At 39.2% G+C, this 22488-nt stretch overlaps 1 protein-coding gene across 1 annotated transcript; it reads right to left on the reverse strand.

Moving 5' to 3' along the window:
* Nucleotides 1-2194: 2194 nt before the first annotated feature.
* On the reverse strand, nucleotides 2195-22488 carry LOC120440652 (deleted in malignant brain tumors 1 protein-like). The gene is given in 16 exon segments (XM_039613515.1): nucleotides 2195-2271; nucleotides 2359-2434; nucleotides 2533-2692; nucleotides 2781-3023; nucleotides 6250-6398; nucleotides 6877-7085; nucleotides 7239-7553; nucleotides 7904-8245; nucleotides 8540-8854; nucleotides 9705-10136; nucleotides 10427-10741; nucleotides 11575-11916; nucleotides 12906-13189; nucleotides 20566-20789; nucleotides 21209-21364; nucleotides 22441-22488. Coding segments are annotated over 15 exon segments (3552 nt in total). The 5' UTR covers nucleotides 21335-21364; nucleotides 22441-22488; the 3' UTR covers nucleotides 2195-2251.

Genomic DNA, 22488 nt, shown 5'->3' on the forward strand with positions numbered 1-22488 from the left:
AAATCTAGTGTTTTGTTGGAGGCATCCAGTGTAGCAACAGCAGGGCATAATTCAGGGATTTTTACTTTGGTGCCTACACAATAATCTGAAAGATGGACATAACTTCCAGATCTGAAAAGCCAAGCCAAGGTGAAAGTGTGCTAACCTTTGCCTTCATTTTAATGCCACCAGGGGGCGACTGTGGTTTCAGAAAGACTTGAATAGAAGTACAGGCCTCACTTAATCTGTGACCTCAGTAAACACTTTCCTGATGAGTTTATGAACTCAATTGACACTTTCCAGTCATACTGAATTGAAAATTAAGTCTATTTGAATTGCAAATGATGGTCACTCTGAAAGTATAACAGGATTATCCAAGATCAGCTCTCTGGGTGTAGCATCCACACATTGCTCATCATATCAACTTTCAAATCACTAAGTTGGAAATGGCAAAAATGCTCACCGCGAGTGCTCATAATAGGACTAAACTAATCATACTAACAATTGGGTGACATCAAACTGGCTAGTAAGTGACTAGTTCAACACTGTTAAAACGGTAAGCACAGTTCTAGTGTTAGTACTGTATCGCTGTGAAGGTGATATAACATGAACATTATCACTGCATGAAAATTTTGTCTAACTATTATCTGATAACTGTTTTACATTGTAATAGAGGGCTAAAAATTGAGCCAACATGGAAATGCCAAAAATTGTAGTTGTAAATTCAGGATGGCTTGAAAAACAAATCGGTCCCCACAGACTTCCACGGTAAAAATGGCCAAACCAAAAGCATGTTTAGAGCCCTGTGTAAAAATGGTGTTGGGCTTCATAACAAATGTGTAGTGGGTGAGTCTTTTATAACTTATCTGTCTGGATTTTGCTAAGATTTGCTTTGACTTCAAAATTAACTGGAAAAACCAACATAACTTTAATTTTTAATACTTGGATGAGGATCCTTTGCGGTCAATCACTGCCTGTAGTTTTGAACCCATGGACATCACCAAATGCTGTGGTTCCTCCTTTTGAGATGCTCTAACAGGCTTTTATTGAGCCCATCTTCAGTTGTTACGTGTTTGTGGGTCTTTCTGCCTTCAGGCTTTCTTCAGTAACTGTAAACCATGGTCTACTAGGGTTCAGATCAGGTGACTGACGTGTCTATTGAAGAATATCCTATTTCGTTGCCTTGAGAAATTCTTGCAGTATTTTGCTTAATCTGAGCAGAAAGTACAGTCGCGTACACGTCACCAAGTGTCACATCATCACTAAACACTAGTAACTTGTTTCTATTCTTGACCATACATGCTAAGGCCATGACATTACCTGGTGATGTGGTATACTCTGGTTCATGACCACTCATGAACTCTTCATTCAGTCAAGATGTTAATGCAGTACTTTTGTAAAAACCTCTTGAATTCAAGCTGGAATCTGCACTTCACTCACATCTAGAAAATTCACTGTTTTGGTGTACAGAGGATCACAGATCACAGAAACAGTCTTTGTCCAAAAGCTGACGGACCTGAATTTCATCATGTAGTACAAATGACAGCCTCATGGTGACGCCAGAGGAAAAGTTATCTGTTAACCAAAGTCATTCAAATCCTCCATTGAGACACATACTAAATTTAATGGCAGTGTTACGTGTGTGTGCTGTTTGTTTGTTTCTGAATGTGTGTATGCCAATTCATCTGTGCAGGGGCTCGGCTGTGATTGGTGGACGGAAGGAACGGCCTGATGTAACTGGCTCCCGCTGTGGACGTAATCTATAAAAGGACGATTGAAGGGCTGCGGTGTGTGGGGTGTGGAATACTTTCCTTGCACTTGCCTCAGGTCCAGATGGTGGGAAGTCGCGGGACACCCCGCTCTTGTTACGGTCATTCCGAGCCGGGTCGTAACAGCAGTTTATCAAGCAGTTATTTTTTCATCATATTTTTCACCTTTTATGCTGTGAAAAGTTATAACGGGTTTGGTTATTAGGAGAGGAACCTAGTGTTTTTTTAAACAGATGGTCAGAGAGTCCCAGTAATAAAGAAAAATGTTTGTGAACGTAGTAATAATAATAGTTCAATAATTCATACAATTTTTATACAAATAAGAAAACAAATACAAAAGAAAGTATATGCATATTGATTTTTATTATTGGTTAAACTGTACAATGTCACAGCATTAATATTTAATATTTAAATATTAATATTTAATGAATTTGAAAAAAGGATTTAAAAGAATGAATATCCCCTCATAGAATGTCCTTGTGATATAATTGGATGTTATGAGTTCATGCAGGCGACTTATTCCCTATTAGAAAAAGAAGAAATGGTGGTTATTGATTTGAGACAGATCATTAAATATTAGTATTGAATCCAAATTTTTATTCATACTCACAAGTGATTGGTCCAATGGTGACGGGATTCATAGAAGCTGAGTTGGAAACAGAGCGGCGTGTCCTACTTGTGCACGACTACAATGAGAGAGGGGATGAGAATAAAGATATAAGGTTAAAACCAGAGAAACCATTCAGGATTATGGAGTAGTGCTAAAGTGAAATGTGGAACTCACTGGTACACAGTAGTAATTCCTCTGGTTGCACAGGCTGAGGCTGCAGTGAAGATAAATGTCTCTGTATTGACCCTGGAGCAGGAAGAGCAGAGCAGAGAAACGAGCTCGGAGGGATGAGCCACTCTCAACTATTGACACCTTTAGGCGGTCAGTGGGACACCTGTGAGAGAGGAGGGAGGAGATCAGCAAGGTCCATACACTTCATTGTATCTCACAAAGCATTAGTTAGGTTGGAGAGATGCACATACTTGTTCTGGATGAGAGGATATTGTGTGGGATCATCAGGGTTTGGTGAGTGAGTGGCGTAGCAGTCCTCCAGAACAGCTGCCAAAACTGGATCTGTGTCCTCCACAGAGACGCCCACATACAGAGGTGAACCCACTGGGAGGAAGACTTGGCCTGGTGGATAAGACTCAGTGTAGTCTGAGTTGCTGAATAGAGACATGGAGGCTCTAGCTTTCGGACTTGAGCCTGAAATTCCTCCAGACAACCTGAATAAAAGGAAAGAAAATTATATTACAGGATCATCTCTCTACTTGCTGCTATTCTGTCTTTTTCCTGGTTTGTATAGGAGGAGGGCTTTGGTTTTGTTTGCTTTGTTTTCACTTTATGTCTTTATGGCCACTGTGCTCTGGAATGGACATCTCTAAATCGGATGTCTGATGGTTCGATCCCCAGCTCCTCCAGACCATACCCTGGAAATGTCTTTGGAGAGGACGCTAAACATGCATCCATCAGTATGTGAGCATGTGCAGATAAAAAGTGCTTCAAGTGCATAGAATCAAGTACTTGAAACAGGTGAATTTGGCTTGTAGTGTAAAAGTGCTTTGTGTGCTTAGTAATAGTGAAAAAGAATTATGTAAATAACAGACCATACAGCTGATCTAAATTTTACACTAGAATTTTATTCCAGTAAATATGTTCTTGTTGTGTTAATTAATAAATCTCCCTTCTCTGACTGGAAAGCAAGCTTTGCTTATTTATTGTTTTGTTTGCTTGTTGAGAATTATGAACTCTGAAAAGTTCTAGATATTTATGTTTTTCTGTAATGAAAACAATATTTTTTCTTTTTTTCTGTAATGAAATTCTGTAATTCGAGTGATCAGTAATGACCCCTTGTTATCTCAGTCAGAAGTCATTAAAAATAAATATCGAATTGCTGAGTAACTTTGCCAAAACAATGTCCGACTTTGTAGTTTTCTCTGGTCCCCTCCCCAATCGGACCAGGAGTGACATGTTTAGCCACATGTTCTCCTTAAATTGCTGGCTGTCTGAGTGGTGTCCAAAAAACGATGTGGGTTTATAAATATTTAGGAAAGTTTTGGGAGGAAACCTGGTCTTGTTAGGAGAGACGGCATCCATCCCACTTTGGATGGAGCAGCTCTCATTTCTAGAAATCTGGCCAAATTTGTTAAGCACCCCAAAATGTGATGGTTTGTATCATATCTTCTCTAATAGACTCCAATTTTTTCATGTAAATGAAGAGTCTTCTTCACACACTGAGGTTAATTATTGAGTTCCACAGGGTTCAGTGCTCAGTTCAGACAGTATTATCAGAAGGCATATCATACATTTTCACTGCTGTGCAGATGACATAAAACTTTATCTGTCCATGAAGCCAGATAACACACACCAATTAGTTTAACTGCAGGAATGTCTTAAAGACATAAATCCTGGATGACCTCTAAATTTCTGCTTCTAAATTCAGATCAAACTGAGGTTATTGTACTCGGCCCTGAAAATCTTAGAAATATGGTATCTAACCTGATTGTTATTGTGGATGGCATTACCTTAGCCTCCAATAACACTGTGAGGAACTTTGGAGTAATGTTTGACCAGGATATGTCCTTCAGTGCACATATTAAAAAAATACGTAGGACTGCTGTCTTCCATTTCAAAATCCTGCTCCTCACATACAAGGTCTTAAATAATCAGGCCCCATCTTATCTTAATGACCTTGTAGTACCATATCACCCTATTAGAGCACTTCACTCTCGCACTGCAGGCTTACTTGTTGTTCCTAAAGTATTTAAAAGTAGAATATGAGGCAGAGCCTTCAGTTTTCAGGCCCCTCTTCTATGGAACCAGCTTCCAGTTTGGATTCAGAGACAGACACTATCTCTTCCACAGCATGTCTTTCATCCTGTCTTCCTTCTCTCAATCCAACCAGTCGCAGCAGATGGCCCCGCCCCTCCCTGAGCCTGGTTCTGCCGGAGGTTTCTTCCTGTTAAAAGGGAGTTTTTCCTTCCCACTGCCAAAGTGCTTGCTCATAGGGGATCATATGATTGTTGGGTTTTTCTCTGTATCTATTATTGTAGGGTCTACTGTACAATATAAAGCATCTTGAGGGGACTGTTGTTGTGATTTTGCACTGAATAAATAAAATTGAATTGAATTGGATTAATTTAATGAGGACATATAATCCTTCAAAAGCTACTTGTGGACGAGAGAAGACAAACTTCTTATTCATAGACATTCAAATTAAAGATTGTTTTATCACTGATTTTTTTGCAGAGAGCCCCTCACTAAGAAGTAGAGGGTTTCAAGAGTTCTTGTAACTTTGTTTAAAACAAATTTAAAGCATTTCATTACTTAAATGCTATCAATACTTAATATGTTTTGACCCCAAACGGTCAGTATTGTAGTGAATCAATATCACTAAAAATTTTATTCACATTGACAGTTGAGAAAAGGCATAGGCGCTTGAGGAAGTTAGTGTGGGACTAAAAAAAATTCTAATACATGAAACATTCAGTGTTGGAGTCAAATTGTTAAATGTTGTCATTGTGTTCCTTAAATTTGTAAGTCTTAGTTCAAGCAGCACGATCAAAGACATTCCTTTGTCTCTGACCACCTCTCCAGCCAGTTTGTTGGTGGGGGAGGCTGAAGTGTTTTATTAGGCACATCCTATCTGAAGATTCTGTTTGTTGCTTAGTAAACTTCCTGCTTTTATGATCCTTTTGGTAGACAGGAGGTTACACAAACGCACCACCAAACACAAACATACACACTCACACACTCACACACACACACACACACACACACTCACACTCACACACACACACACACACACACACACACACACACACACACACACACACACACACACACACACATTCTCGCACATGCGTACACGTGCTTACACGTGCATACACATACACACATAGTGCCTTGTCTTTTGTAACCATTGGCGGGTTTTACAATGGGAGGTGCTTGTGTGTACTGTAACTGTTTGTGTAAACTGTGTGTCATGGAAATAAAAGGCGGCAAGGAGGGCTTTTTATTTGATGCTGGCTAGGAGACAGGTGAGGAGCGTTCAGCTCCCAGAACCTGTTTCCGACCAGTCTCCCTTGCTAGCAAGTAAAAGATGTTCGTCTTGTTTCCTTGCTTGTCGTTAATGAGAATAAGTTTCTAAACCAGCGGGGCTTGTGGAAGCGCAGACCCAACATTCAGCCTACTTAAACTATAAGTAGGCGGCAAGCTTTTAACTGGAGTGGTCGTGTCAAATTGCAAACAGCCTACAGCAATGCATGTTTACTCTACCATTAATGTTTAAAAGAAACACACAACGTAAACAAGATTCATCTTAATTATTGCAGTTTGGTAACTGAATAATTGAAAAAGTGGGGTAATAACTATGCAATTATGCACATAAGAGCCTTGCATTGTAGAGCTACATATACTAAGTGATGCTACAGTTAAATTAGAAGAACTTACTTGTGTGGCCCGATAGCTACATTCAGACTGGCATCTATATCCTTGGGATAAGTACAGGAGAAGGGAAGACTCAAAGGAAGAATGAAAGACAAATTATCCAGTGGGTAGATGAATAAAGTGTTGGAGTAGATGACATGTGTGCTGTTGATCTGAAAGACAAATGATGAAATTTTCAGTCAGTTCAGAAATCATGTCACCTAGAGAAAGTCTAATCACCAGAGACATGTCCACACGGTTTGAGACTGTGAATTCTTAGTCTTTAACTGCTGTTGCTCATTTTTGTCTCCTTGGATAAAAAAAACAGAACATTTGCTGGCCAACAGCACAGTCTTAAGTACAGCAATCATGAACAGATTCAAAAAGGCATAGCAGTTCACTGACTTGATGCACTATGTTTGTACACAGAACAGATTGTGTATGAGGTCTACATAAAGAGTTGATCTGAAGAGAAAATGGAGGAGCATGTGCTACAGCTGACACAATCATGAGATAATCTTGTCAGGTAAATATCACCCTGCAATGATCAGAACCTACTCGACTTAAAGATATTCACTATCTGTTCCAGATTATGACAGCAGTGTGTTTTGTTGGGATAATTAAACCACAGAAAGAAACAAAAGTCTTCACCTCCAGGAGATTCCCACAGGCACCTGCCCGAGCCTCCACTTCATACCAAACAATATCATCATGAACTCTGACCCAGGAACAGTTGCTGGAAGCCAGGTTGCCCGAGAATGAGTTCAAACCAGAGGATGACATGTTGCCCATATGCAGACCTACTTGGATTTTATCACGGCCACAAATTAATTGTGAAGGCTGGAGTGGAGGCTGCCGGACTAAAGAAAAAGACATGAGGTCACTAATTAAAAATAAAAGTAGATGAAATAGAAAATACCAAATGAGGCCAAGATGAGAACCTTCACAAACCATCATCATAGTATAACATTGTAAGTGTATTATTTCAATAATATTTGAGAACTTTAACTTACTTTCACATATAGCATTGGCATCATGACGGTGAACACAGTCATGGACTCCAAGCCCGTTGTGTCTGCAGTCAGTTATTGATGATTCATTTCCAAAACATCCTACATCATCCAACCAGATGGGTCCACTGCCCTCTCCATAATATGCGTGTGGTGGTGATCCAAGGACCCTGCCACAGCCCAGCTGTCTGCACACCACGCTGGCATCATTGTGGTCCCAGGAATCATGACACACTGTACCCCACTGTCCATCAATGAAAACCTCCACTCTGCCAGAGCAGCGGTTCTCACCGTTGACCAGCCTCACTGATACAGCAGCTAATGGAAAACCAAAAGAAGGAACACTGTCAAATTTTACTGGAGTATTTTTCAATAGTAGTATCTGTAATTCTAGAACAATATGAAAACAACATAATCAGCTTTATCCTCTGTCTTGCATTGGTTGACAGTTGACAACATTTTATTTAGAATTTATTTATAACTTGTTGCTAATTAAATAGTTCTTGATCTTTATAATTTACAAATGTTCTCATAATCCATAACACTGCCTAAAATCGCTGTGTGGATAAAGTATGTAACTACAAATCGTCTTAATTAAATCTTATCCCAAATGCACACATTAACAAAGTTGGATTTCACTCTCTTTAGCTCCACATGTTCATATTTACCTTCACAGACGACACCAGCATTCTCAGAGTGACCACAGTCATGAGATCCAAACCCTCCGTGGCGGCACTCAGAGAGCTTTGATTCGGTGCCTATGCATGTGACTTCATCCAACCAGATGGGTCCATTGCCCTGTCCAAATTGTGCGTTTGTTGGTGCTGAGAGGACCATACCACAGCCCAGCTGTCTACACACCACCCGAGCATCCACCAGGCCCCAGGCATCGTCACACACTGTGCCCCACTGTCCACTGTGGAAGATCTCCACCCTGCCAGAGCAGGAGCTGTTTCCATTAACCAGGCGGACCTCGCCCTCGACTGCTGTGCTGTTGATTCCTGGTTGGACTGAAAGAAAAGTGTCTGTGAACTCAAAAGACAAACTTGGTCTGCACATCCATCAGCATTAATGAGGATAAGGTCTTGTTAGAACATCTCAACATTATTGTTTTCTGATTGGGAATCAAACTCAATTCATGCTCTGAACACATGCATGTTATTTACTTTACATTTAACTCCATGCGCTGCATAACAACTTTATATTTAAAAGGTGAATTAAAACAACAAATGAGAAAATGTTTCTCATCAGTTAGATGTCAACAGTAAGAAGTGGAGGGTACCTGATATATTAATTAAATTTACCTTCACAGATGATGCTGGCATCTTCATAATGTCCACAGTTGTGGACTCCAAGCCCGTTGTGTCTGCAGTCAGTTATTGATGGTTCATTTCCAAAACAGTCTACATCATCCAACCAGATGGGTCCGCTGCCCTCTCCAAAAGCTGCACTTTGTAGTGCTGAACGAGCGCTCCCACAACCCAGCTGTCTGCACACCACGTTGGCATCATTCAGGTCCCACAAATCATCACACACTGTGCCCCACTGTCCATCATTGAAGACCTCCACTCTGCCAGAGCAGCGGTTCTGACCATTGACCAGCCTCACTGATGAAGCAGCTAATAGAAAACCAAAAGAAGGAACACTGTCAAATTTTATTGGAGTATTTTTCAATAGTAGTATCTGTACTTCTACTTAAGTACAGAATTTCTGTACTCTTGCTACCTCTGGTGGTGCTGTAAAAGATGCCACCACTACAACATGTCAGCTCATGAAACTTCTTGCTTCTTAGATATTCCAGGATCACCTGTAAGTGATATTACTGCAAAGTGGAAACTCTTTGGATTCACAGCAGCTCCGTCACAAAGAATCATTCTATGTAAAGTTACAGAGCAGTGACTCTGTGTGCTGAGGCACATAGTATGTCAAAGTGTCCAACACACTGCTGACTCAATAACTGCAGTGCTCCAGACCTCCTCTGGCATTAACAGCTGTGCAAAAACTGTGCACCAGGAGCTTCTTGGCATGGGCTTCTATGGCTGAGCAGCTCCTGTAGATCTGGGCACCTGCCCAGTATTTTTGCCTGTATAGTGTGGGTTACTAGTTATGGGGTTCTTCCCCTTTCTTACTCACTTGCTTCTCCTTTGTTGAATCTTTTCAACAAAGCTTTAAGGGAATGTATGGACAAATAACCAATAAAAACGGAATTTTATTCAAAAACATAAAAACTGACCTTAATGCTAGACAATTTTATTTTTAAAGACATTATGAAAGACATCTGAACTACGTTTCTAAGAAATCATAACTTAAAGACAAAAGATTCAATTACTGTGGATAAAGTACTTAATGTGGATTGACAATTTTTCTACAGTTGTGCAACTATAAATCCTCTCAGCACTGTTTTATCTCAAAGCCAGGCAGTAACAAAGTTGGATTTCACTCTTTATAGCTCCACTTGTTCATATTTACCTTCACAGACGACACCAGCATCCTCAGAGTGGGCACAGTTATGAGATCCAAACCCTTCGTGGCGGCACTCAGAGAGCTTTGATTCGCTGCCTGTGCATGCAACATCATCCAACCAGATGGGTCCGTTGCCCGGTCCAAATCGCGCGTTTGTTGGTGCTGAGAAGACCCTGCCACAGCCCAGCTGTCTACACACCACCTGAGCATCCACCAGGCCCCAGTCATCGTCACACACCGTCCCCCACTGTCCACTGTGGAAGATCTCCACCCTGCCAGAGCAGGAGCTGTTTCCATTAACCAGACGGACCTCGCCCTCGACTGCTGTGCTGTTGCCCACTGGTGTTGTGGTAGTGATGTTAGCGGGCACATGTGTGGTGGTGAAGTTCTGCGGCCTTGGTGTTGTTGGAAAAACAGTGCTGTTGATTCCTGCTTGATCTGAAAGAAAAGTGTCAACTCAAAAGACAAACTTGGTCTGCATTTCTATCAACATTAATGAGAATAAGCTCTTGTTTATACATCTCAACATTATTGTTTTCTCACTGGGAATCATACTCAATTCATGCTCTGAACACATACATGCTACTTACTTTGCATTTGACTTCATGTGCTGCATAACAACTTTATATTTAAATGGTGAATTAAAACAACAAATGAGAATATTTTTCTCATCAGTTAGATGTCAGCAGTAGGAAATGGAGGATACCTGAAATATGCATAAAATTTACCTTCACAGATGATGCTGGCATCTTCGTTATGACGACAGTCGTGGACTCCAAGGCCGTTGTGTCTGCAGTCAGTTATTGATGATTCATTTCCAAAACATGCTACATTGTCCAACCAGATGGGTCCGCTGCCCTCTCCAAAAGCTGCACTTTGCAGTGCTGAACGAGCGCTCCCACAGCCCAGCTGTCTGCACACCACACTGGCATCATTCAGGTCCCACAAATCATCACACACTGTGCCCCACTGTCCATCATTGAAGATCTCCACTCTGCCAGAGCAGCGGTTCTGACCGTTGACCAGCCTCACTGATGAAGCAGCTAATAGAAAACCAAAAGAAGGAACACTGTGAATTTTACTGGAGTATTTCAATAGTAGTATCTGTACTTCTACTTAAGTACAGATTTTCTGTACTCTTGCTACCTCTGGTGGTGCTGTAAAAGATGCCACCACTACAACATGTCAGCTCATGAAATTTCTTGCTTCTTAGATATTCCAGGATCACCTGTAAGTGATATTACTGCAAAGTGGAAACTCTTAGGATTCACAGCAGCTCCGTCACAAAGAATCATTCTATGTAAAGTTACAGAGCAGTGTCGGTGTGTGCTGAGGCACATAGTATGTGTCCAACACTCTACTGACTCAATAACTGCAGTGCTCCAGACCTCCTCTGGCATTAACAGCTGTGCAAAAACTGTGCACCAGGAGCTTCTTGGCATGGGCTTCTATGGCTGAGCAGCTCAGGTACATGTGATTTGCACCTGCCCAGTATTTTTGCCTGTATAGTGTGGGTTACTAGTTATGGGGTTCTTCCCCTTTCTTACTCACTTGCTTCTCCTTTGTTGAATGTTTTCAACAAAGGTTTAAGGTAATGTATGGACAAATAACCAATAAAAACGGAATTTTATTCAAAAATATAAAAACTGACCTTAATGCTAGACAATTTTTTTTTTGTAAAGACATTATGAAAGACATCTGAACTATGTTTCTAAGAAATCATAATTTACAGACATAAAGATTTAATTACTGTGGATAAAGTTCTGAATGTGGATTGACAATTTTTCTACAGTTGTGCAACTATAAATCCTCTCAGCACTGTTTTATCTCAAAGCCAGGCAGTAACAAAGTTGGATTTCACTCTTTAAAGCTCCACGTTCATATTTACCTTCACAGACGACACCAGCATCCTCAGAGTGGCCACAGTTATGCAATCCAAACCCTCTGTGGGGACACTCAGAGAGCTTTGATTCATTGCCTATGCATGCAACATTGTCCAACCAGATGGGTCCGTTTCCCTGTCCAAATCGTGCATTTTTTGGTGCTGAGAAGACCCTGCCACAGCCCAGCTGTCTACACACCACCTGAGCATCCACCAGGCCCCAGGCATCGTCACACACTGTGCCCCACTGTCCACTGTGGAAGATCTCCACCCTGCCAGAGCAGGAGCTGTTTCCATTAACCAGGTGGACCTCCCCCTCGACTGCTGTGTTGGCCTCTGTTTACAAAAACAACAACAACAACAACAACAATAATAATAATAATACTATTAATAATAATAATGATGATGATGATGATGCACTCAGAAATCAGTGAGCCAGCTGAATCGGTTACAGATTCATCATATTTAAAGTGTAACATTACTTTCACAGTATGTATAGTACAATGCAGGTGGCTCCACAAGTTTGTAGAGATAGTAGTTTCCATAGCAAAGTTAAATTAGTGAAATTAACATGTTCATATTTGTGATTTGCATATCTGTCCTCACTTGTGACTTATGACTTCGTTATATTTTGTCTGGAGCAAATATTTAATTATTGTCTTAATTAGATCCCATCTGTATTTGAAAAAGGAGAAGACAGTGAATCACACAGTGAGTTTATGTCTAACTAGAAATAATTTACCTGAAGAGCTTCCTGTGAAAATATGTGCAAGTATGAGTATAAACAGTCCAGCAGGTGCTCCCATAATTGATCACATCCACAACTCAAACTAGATGAAAAAGACAAATGAGATGTTTTAAAACTGCATTTTCATATTACCCCTATTATTCTGCATAAAATCTATAACTTCTGATGTGTCTGTACTTACCCTGGAGAGACTCTGAGAATCCAGCTCTTAAGCTCACAGTGAGGATGGGAATTTATAGGCCTGTTTCTGTGTGCAAAGGACAAATTGAAGTGATTGATGGTGAAATATATAAGTGGGTAAGATAGAGAACTTATTCATATGACATCAAAGGAGTTACTTATTAATCTAAGAAGAAAAAGAAGGTCACATTCAAACTGAACTGACACATCCACAAAGCTTGAGTCAATAATTTATATGGTACAACAATTAGAGTCAGGTCAGAGTCATAACTTGATGTTTGAACATTCCAGCAATGAAAATACCAAATGAGGTCAAGATGAGTATCTCCACATAATCATAACTTAACATTGTAAGTGCATTATTTCAGTTTTTCAGTATGTATGAACTTTAACTTACGTTCACATACAACACGGGCATCTTCATGGTGTCCACAGTTGTGGTCTCCAAGCCCGTTGTGTCTGCAGTCAGTTACTGATGGTTCATTTCCAAAACATCCTACATCGTCCAACCAGATGGGTCCGCTGCCCTCTCCAAAAGCTGCATTTTGTGGTGCTGAACGAGCGCTTCCTCAGCCCAGCTGTCTGCACACCACGTTGGCATCATTCAGGTCCCACAAATCATCACACACTGTGCCACACCGTCCACTGTGGAAGATCTTCACCCTGCCAGAGCAGATGCTGCTACCATTAACCAGATGGACCACCCCCCTCGACTTCTGTGCTGTTGTCCACTCAAGTTGTGGTAGGTGGAATATGTGTGGTTTTGGGAACTCTAGCACCTGTTATGTTGACCTTTGTTTACAATAATAATAATCATGCACTCAGAAGCCATTGGCCCAACTGAATCAGTAACAGGTTAATCATATTTAAAGTCTAACATTACCTTCACAGTATGCAAGTTGGTATGTGGGTGGCTCCAAAGTTTGTAGACATAGTAGTTTGCATAGCAATGTTTGACATGAATGGTCTGTGACTGAAAATAGCAGCAGCTGCCACTCCAAACATTGCACACAGTGCGATTTACAATTTCACCTGACCATGTGGGATGAGGTTGTGTTATCCACAAAGGCACATGGGTTCCACACCTGTTTGATTCCACACACCACTCTGGAATACTGTAACAGTTGTAACCCCCTTTTTATTCTTCTTCGTACTATCTCTGTTATGGATTCAGCCGTGTGTACACGGACTAGTGTGCTCCCAAGTAATGTGTGGTAGAGCTAGTACTTTTATTTTTGATATTTAAACTAAATGAGTACTTGTGGAAAGTTAAAAGCTGTTGCTCATTCGCTATCCACCTGCACACCTCCACGGCTGGCTTCATCTCCACCACATGTTACTATACGAGCAATGGTTTGGTCCAGAAACAGGCGATACCAGCCTTCCCAGTTTTTTATCTCGATCACAGTGTATATCCAAAATATTTGTATTATGTACTGAACGGCAGTCATCATTCAATGTGATGTAGTTCTGACAGGGGTCCACACATTGGGAATTGATGCAGTCCATGCCTGAAGGACAAACTGTGTTTCCACAGGGAAACAGGACAGATTGGGAAGAGACGGACGGTCTGGTGTTGGAGGAAGGCTCCAGACATTTATATGATCCTGGTGTGTTGTAACAGATCTGAAATGATGTGCATCGTGAGTTTGAGAAGGAACACTCCTCATTGTTCACACAGCCCTTCTCTGCGGACCGGTGGTAACCTCGGTTACAACAAGAAGAGTCACTGCAGATTTTTGGGTCATAGCAGGTGAGGCCATCACCTACAAAGCCATCTTTACAGACACAAGCGAGTGCGTGGCCTCGTTCACGTGACTCCAAGCAGGTGGCTTCAGGATGACAAGAAGTAGATGCTGATGCATCCATTTAAATAGAAGTTAAATGTTTTATGAGCCAGGATCTTTTTCCCCCTGCATTCATTCTTTCATTCACTACAGAGTGAGAGTGACACAAATCTGACAACATTCTTATAAATCAAATTATATATCAGTCTATAAAATTATTAACATTATTCTCATATTTGTAAGTGCAAGACACTTACAGACACTAGAATAGAGAAACATGTCGGTCAAAGATGCAGCGAGGGGACTTTTTGGGTTAAAAACTTTCTATTTTTTAAAAATCAGATCTGACGATGACTGCATTTTAAAAAATGTTTTAAAAATCCTAAAACTTTGTTAGTGTCTGTACTGAATCTTTAATTTCGAGTGAGTGTGAGCATGAGAATATATATATATCTGACCTCTTTCTGTGTTTCTTTGTTGGAAGACATAAATTGCTCATTTATAACACTTATTATTATTATTATTATATTATTATTATCATTCTTGGTGTCAGAGTTGAAATGCGATATTTGCACGTTGTATATGTTGTTTAACCTGATAATCTTACCTCAAGTTCCTCTTGTCAAATTCTCATCTGATAATATTTCAATTGATGCCAAGTGAACTTTAACACTGATCATCATCCATGTATTTCTCAGTTTATTTGCATTTATGTGACTGGCTTTAAAAAACTTGATTTTCATCATCATACTGGCTTCTTGGAAAGTAGGAATGGCTCACTTGAGCATCAAACTTGGCTGACCCAATCTGATTTATTGCATTTTTTGATACTGTCTTGTCACTTCTTATTGGAATAAATTAGTATTACATAGCATCTCTTAAGTCAATTGCAGTTTCTGCCTTGCTATATTTAAGTTAATGATAGCCTCCTTATTTTTTTCTGAGAAATGCTTGCCAGAGAAGAGTCCAAAAACAACAGAAACCATATATCTATGTACACAAGGGCCTGAGTTGGAGGGAGAAGTCGGATTGAATATCCAAGGCCTCAGCAGCAGGAGGCCTGTTGCAATCCTAGAATGAAAATTTGGTTTTGTTTAACATTTTCTTAATCAAAATAATCAGTTTCTGGGAATCTACAGCACTGTTAATAAATTATATCTAGGTGACTGCTAATGTGCACTTTGAGTCATGTTTTTAGTATAAGCACTGAGAGTGACAAAAAGTTAACTGAGGAAAGTTAGCTGTTAACAAATATATTTTAAAATAAAGGTGAGAGGAGCACAGTTGACTGAATGGTTTATGCAGGCAGCAGTTGTTACAGTCAGTAAGCCAATTCCCAGATGTGACCACATGTCAAAACGAGCCATCACAGCTAAAAGGTATGAAAAGCAACCATCCTTCATTTCCAAACAGCCAGACGGTGAATAAGCAGCAGCGTCCCTTCTCCAAATGGTGTGAAACAAAGTGAGTTGATACAATAACAATCATTTGTACTGATAGCAGCTTGAACAGAAAGCAACACGTGTGAGAGATATGGCTATGACATGGTTATGGATCAAGAAAGACAGAAGAGCTCTCAAACAGGGGTTCCAGAGTCATGTGCTACAACCCTGTTTACATCTCTCAGGATGTATTTAACACTGACTGCTATTAGATGTGAAATAACCACAGTCAAACATAATTAGCTTCATTATAGGCTTGGTGCGTATTTTTATCTTCATCATGAATACACTCATCTTCACCAGTTTTTTTCTTTTCACAATGGCACAGTGGTTAGCACTGTTGCCTCATAGCAAGAAGGTCCTAGTTTGACTCCACCACCTGGCTGGGACCTTTTCTGTGTGGAGCATGTTCTCCTGTGTTTGTGTGGGTTCTCTCTGGGTCCCCTGGTTCCTCCCACAACCCGAATACATACAGTTTGAGGGATTATGTTAATTTGTAAATCCAAATTGTTGCCTCAAGGCAAGTGTTAAAAGTCCGTGTCAGTACTCTTGCTGTATCATTTTGAAATACGTGGGTATTTGGATCCTCATCATTAATAGATTCGTCTTTACATGATTTTTATTGACTGACAGCTCTGGTCACTAAAGCAATCTGGCTGTCATATAGTTTTGTTACAACATTTCTGAATTGGTGGATACATAGAAATAACAAAAACAAGGACAAATACAATCACTGTACTGATCTTTATTTGTTAATAAATAATCAGCTCCTCAGATAACAGGAGGCTCAACAAGTCAACAAGGACAGGTTAAATAATAAATGAGCCTGTAAAAAATCAGAAACTTGTCGTAGTGATTAAAATCTAATTGCAGCATCTTTTTCTCCTGTTTTCTCATGTTTATCCTGTTGTTCTTAAAATGGACAGGATACATTATGGAATGAAGCAAAGAAAAGACTTTTGAGAACAGGAAATGCTCTCTTTAAAAAATGTACTCTTCACACCCCACAGCTGCTCACTCAAATATGTGAACTCTTGCTATCAAACAAAGCTCCTGTAGATGAACAGTTAAGACAACCTTGAATTTTGAACCTTGACGTGTGTTATAATCTGATTCAGAAAGAGTCATAAATGATCATTTTAGGAAATGAATATAATTACCACATTTGGCTTGGCCCTCTACCTATCAGTGACCATGTAATCTACTTTTCCCTTTCAAATTCCCATCATGGGAAGCCAAGTAGACACACCCTTATGGAAAACACTGTCCTCAGCTGGAGAAAGGTAAAAAAAATAAAATAAAATTATACAGCGTAATCAGGGACCATATAATGACCAAAAATGTGCCTGAGAGCAGCACCACGTTAAGATTATTGTCCTGGATTTCACAACTTATCTTTGTGCGTGTGTGCATGCATGTGTGTGTATAATCACTTCACCCCACCAATGATTCTGCTGAGTCAAGTGATCACTGTAATCTCACTACTATCACTCCTCTCTAACTCACAGCCATTGTGGAAAACTGTTTCAGCCTCTCACTAAAGACAGGGCGTTCTTTTGCCCCCTGAATCACATTTGTCTTTAAAATTTTAAGTAAACTGTTTTTAGATTTAAATGTTGTACATAAAAGTGATTTGACTAAATAAGAAGACACTTCCTATGTATTCTTCACATCTTAGAAACCACACAGTAATCCACCATAGGAGCTACTGCACAGCTGATGAACAAAGCTAGAGAGGCTTAGAGGTTGTAAAAAACCGGCATGAGGAACGCCAAGCAAACCAGCACTATCATACAGAAAACACAGAGAAAAGCTGAGAAATGTTTAAAAACAACATAACAGATGGGCTGAAGAAGATGATTTTAAATAAAGGATATTTGTGATGTTTTAGTCACAAAATCTTGGAGAATCATATTTTTTATGTTTTATATTTATTTGCACCAGAGTACCAATTCATTAATTTTGGCAGTTTTATTTGCACAAACATTATTCTTGAACTACATGATAACCATTTTAACTTCCCAAAAATATGGGGAAATAGAAATATGAAGTGAGGATGATTGACTGCATGATATTTATTTATATTTACATAGAAAGTCTATAACATGTTTGAACTGAAATCCAGTTGTTACCAAGAAAATGTTGGATCATTTTGAATTTTATGGCAGTCACAAGCAAAAAAAAAAGAAGCAAAAACAAAAACAAAAAAAGCAACAAAAGGCTGGAAAAGTAAGTGGTGCTAAAGAGAAAAAGCTCAAGTAACATTTTGCAACTAATTTGGTTAATTTCTATAAGGTCATTAACATTGTTGGGTATAAAAAGGGGTAATTGTATTTCAAATCAACCAAGCCCTCTGCTTGACCAACAAGGCTTGGTTGTCCAAATATAGCAAAGTCCCATATTTGAACACACATAAATCCAATGTGAAATTGTGAAATTCCCAGTCACAGAAATGAAGAAATTCTATTCCACGTTGAGTCATCAATTTTTCTATTTTCTGTTAAACCATCTCAGATTCATCTACACTTTCTGTGATCCATATTTACTTGTAGTACGTCTTGATGCATGCTCTATCATCCAGGTAAGTAAATCCCCAAAGTTTGATTCTGTTCATGTGGATATAGCGTTTTTAGTGGGAGAAATGAGGGAAAACCGAGAAGTTGCATATTAATGATCAAGGAACTGACCTCAAACTTTGAGGATTTACTTGTAGCACTTTGGTACTATTAATACTTGTTTTTTGTTTGTTTGTTTTGTTTTTTTTGGGAGGGGGTTACTTTGTTAGTGGATGTATGAATGAATGAATTATTAAAGTTATTTGAGGAGGACATATTTAAGCAGGTAATAACCAAATTTTACATGACCTGTGTCTTTTTTTAGAAGACTATGAGAGTCAGCACACAAAGGTTTTGCTCTCTTTATTTTATGATGCTTTTGTCAGCTGCCTGGGTTGTTGACCCAGTGTTTTCAGTTTTGGACCTTTTGTCATTGCTTATTTTCCCCATGCCTATTTACTATTTTATTGTGTTAGTCTTTTTTCAGTGTGTATCATATTTCATTCTGTTTCCTCTGTTCTAATACCTAGATTTATCCCAGCTGTGTCCTTACCAGTTTCCAGCCCTCCTGATTATCAGGGGCGGATCTACTGGGGTGGCATGTGCCACAAGTGGTTGATTGTTACACTCTGGAAATGGAATGAAGGTGAGTGTTATTAACCTTCTGGGGTCGACGGACGCAACACTATCAAGAAAGAGAGAGAGAGAGGGAGAGCTATCAAGAGATCGAGAGACAGAAAGGGGTACACAGACACTTTGTGCAGGCACCATCTCCACCTCACCGAAGCCAGTAAACACGTCACTGGATTTAGCCCGGTGGCAAATTCATAAAAGGAGACATAAGCCTGCTTTGTTATAATATTTACCTCCACAGATGACTCTGGCATCTTTACAGTTAAAACAATTGTGGACCCCAAACCAACTATGTTTGCATTTGGTAGTGCTGAATCAGCGATGCCACAGCCCAACTGTCTGCACACCACATTGGCATCATTAAGATCTCAGGAATCATCACCAACAGAAAAACAAAATATTATTTGGGGTAAGTAAAATAAGAATAATGTTATTGGTAGACAAGGCTTGCTATGATGACTGCGTAACATACACTGAAAAAAATAATCAGTGGGATAAACATAAAAAAATTATTGTAAGCGGTTGCACGAAATTAAGTTATGTTTGGTTAACCTGAGTTTTTCATGTTATACCTGCACACATTTATCTGGTAACATGAACATGACTTTTTTATGTTGTTGTTACGTTTTTCATTCTGGTCAAATATTTATAGAAACCACTTGTTTATCAGACATGAACTTTTTGTGTTAATTGTATTGGACTACTATGTGTTATATTGACAAGATTATTTTATGGTAAGCTTATTTTATTTTATAACAAATTTCTAATATATAATATATAATCTAATATATAATTGAGTGTTCAATAAATAAAACTAAATTAAGGCTGATCTTACTGTATGTACTGTACACTTTCTCTTCAATCAAAGAAATAAGCAAAACATTTTTGAACAATGACTTGTATTTTTGAAAATACTAAACAGTTGTAACAATGGACTTTCAATTCAGGCTTCCAAAATATACATGAGTCATATTTGTACAATGCATCTCTTGAAAAACATTCCACAACATTCCACAAAGTTATCTGCTGTAACCTGGATTCAACATTGTGGGGCCTTATGACATCACGCTTATGTAAAAAATAGTTTTTAAATGTAAGAGCCATAAGGTAATATGGCAAAAGGGTGTAATTATTAAAATGACACAAAAGGAGACTTAAAATAACATTATAATCCACAGGCACAAAACCAAGAGACCTAAACTGATTAGTATTGGCTTGCTTCTATCACTAAACATCACAATCACTAATACTAGACCATGCAATCTGTTTGTAGTGGTGCACCTTGGGAAAAAAAATTGCTAACTGGTGAAATTGGTGCAAGGCACCATTTCCATTGAGAAAATGGACATTCAAAGTTTGAATTTTTTTTTTCAAAAGAGCCATGGCTTGAAAAAGCGAACACTGAACACTGCAGTAATAAAGGCCCCAAGTTGAAAAGTGCCAGAAAAATAAGTTTCACTATGTACTGCAACTTTACCAGTGCTGGCTTAAAAGAAAGGATGGTACATATTCGAAGAGGTAAACATGTTGTTCCCACATCATAACTGGAAAACTGTTCAATCGCACAGTCTGGTCCTGAAAACCTGGGCCTTCTTTGAAAGGCTGTTCCTTTTGAGCTCCATAAACAGTTTCTATAATACCTCAAGGTATACTTTTCCAGTGGGTAGGTGAGGTTCAAAGTGTACATTAGTCCAAACAGCATTGCAGCTGCTAGGGTATAGTTATCCAAATCCTGCCAGACTCTCTGGCCTTCAAGGACTATCCCGATGTCCTCAGGGCTGCCATTGGTATCTCTTGACTTTATGATGTAAATTCCCATGGTTGTTTCCTTATTAGATCGTTGGATAATGGCTTCATCTGCGGCCTAGAAAATGCAGAAATCCAAAATTTAATTAAACAGAACACAGGTCAAAGAACATTATACCAAATCTTATTTTAATCTGTGTCACTATTCCAAAAAATGTTAACATTAACACATTAGGTGAACAAAACGGATTCATTACAGCGTGTGATTTGAGTCCTCAGAATGCTTAAAAAGGTAATACATTTCTGAAGTGAAATCTCCATGCAAAGAAGCAGAATACTGTCAGAGCATAGAGAGGTGTTCAACTATGAACTCCACACATAGTTCTAATGTAGGTAAAAAAAAAAACCCGCACCCATGGTAAATTGTGAAAATCCCAGGTGATTTTCAACATACTCCTGGCATAGAGTGACAAGCAGCATTTGGTTAAAATTATTATTTTCCTAAAGTGTATACACAATTTTTTTTTTTTTTCTTACCTGGGCCGTGGGCTCCAGAATGTTCTGAAGTCTTCTTCCTCTTTGTCCTCCTCGCCTTTTGAAGACCTTTATTAGTTTGTCAGATAGCACATCTATCTGCGAGAGTAATCTGGACTGCAGTGGCATGGTGGTAATGCGCTTAAACTCTGCATTTATCTAAAAAGAGAAGTTGTCACATAAAAATGCTGTCAAAATCTCAGATCTCACAAGGTTACATCCACACAAAGTTGTTATTTTTGTCATATTACTATTTATTAGCTATGGGTCCCATGTTGCTGAGCAGTTCCATAGTTGCCCTTACTTCAATACCACCCAAAGCCTGTTTGCAACCACAGCAGTTGCCTCCTTCTGGCCATTTTGCAGTTCTGCCAAATGACCCAGAAACTACATCTATTAGTGTCATATACACATCAAGGTCTTTCATTAATACTTAGTTAAATTAATTAATTTGACCTTTCCAGAAAATTTACCTTACAGAATGTGAGATAACATATGCAAAGCTTCACTAGTAAATAAAATAATGTTATTAAAACCTTAACTGTAACACCTCTACGTAACAGTGCTAGAGAATTGTTCTGAAGCAACACCAATCTGCCCTTCAGCAGGGATAAGCACCATATATCGATACAGAAAAAATACATTTAACATATTTATATTGTCATTTTTTTCTTATCTCTTTAAGCCCTCCTCTCAGTCTCTCTATAAATCAGTTAAAATAATTTGTTGGGTTTTAGTTTGTCTTTAACATGTTATCAGTACATTACATTCACTGCCCCAGAACATGAAATAAAGCCCCAAGTCATGCACTTCCTCTCCTAATGAGTACTGCATAGGTGTCATGCCCTAAATAAACCGACTTTAGTGAAGACCCCCCCCCCCCCTCCGAACACACACACACACACACACACACACACACAGAGCCCACCCATGGCAAACTAGCTTGTTTAACTGTTTAACTAAAACATTTTAGGTACAACCAGTTAACTAAATGGACACAAGTTAGTTAGTCTGTATTCACTGAGAAAAAACAAGCGAATGTGACTGGGCACACACACTGAAAAAAGCTAATGCACATAATATTGTCCGGCAGATTAAGCTAGCATTATCGTTAGTTAACTTAAGGAATGACTTGTTTTTTCCATTATGTTGCTCAACGGCAATTCATGAGAAAAACTTCCCCATCTAATGGATGTTCTCTTCGTTTCCTCTCAAACATGTAGTTTTCAGTTTACCTCGACAAAGTAAAGCTCAGCACCAAAGGTAAACGAAGCGAAGACAAA

The sequence above is a fragment of the Oreochromis aureus genome, linkage group 6 (genome assembly GCF_013358895.1).
Source record: "Oreochromis aureus strain Israel breed Guangdong linkage group 6, ZZ_aureus, whole genome shotgun sequence".
NCBI lineage: Eukaryota > Metazoa > Chordata > Actinopteri > Cichliformes > Cichlidae > Oreochromis > Oreochromis aureus.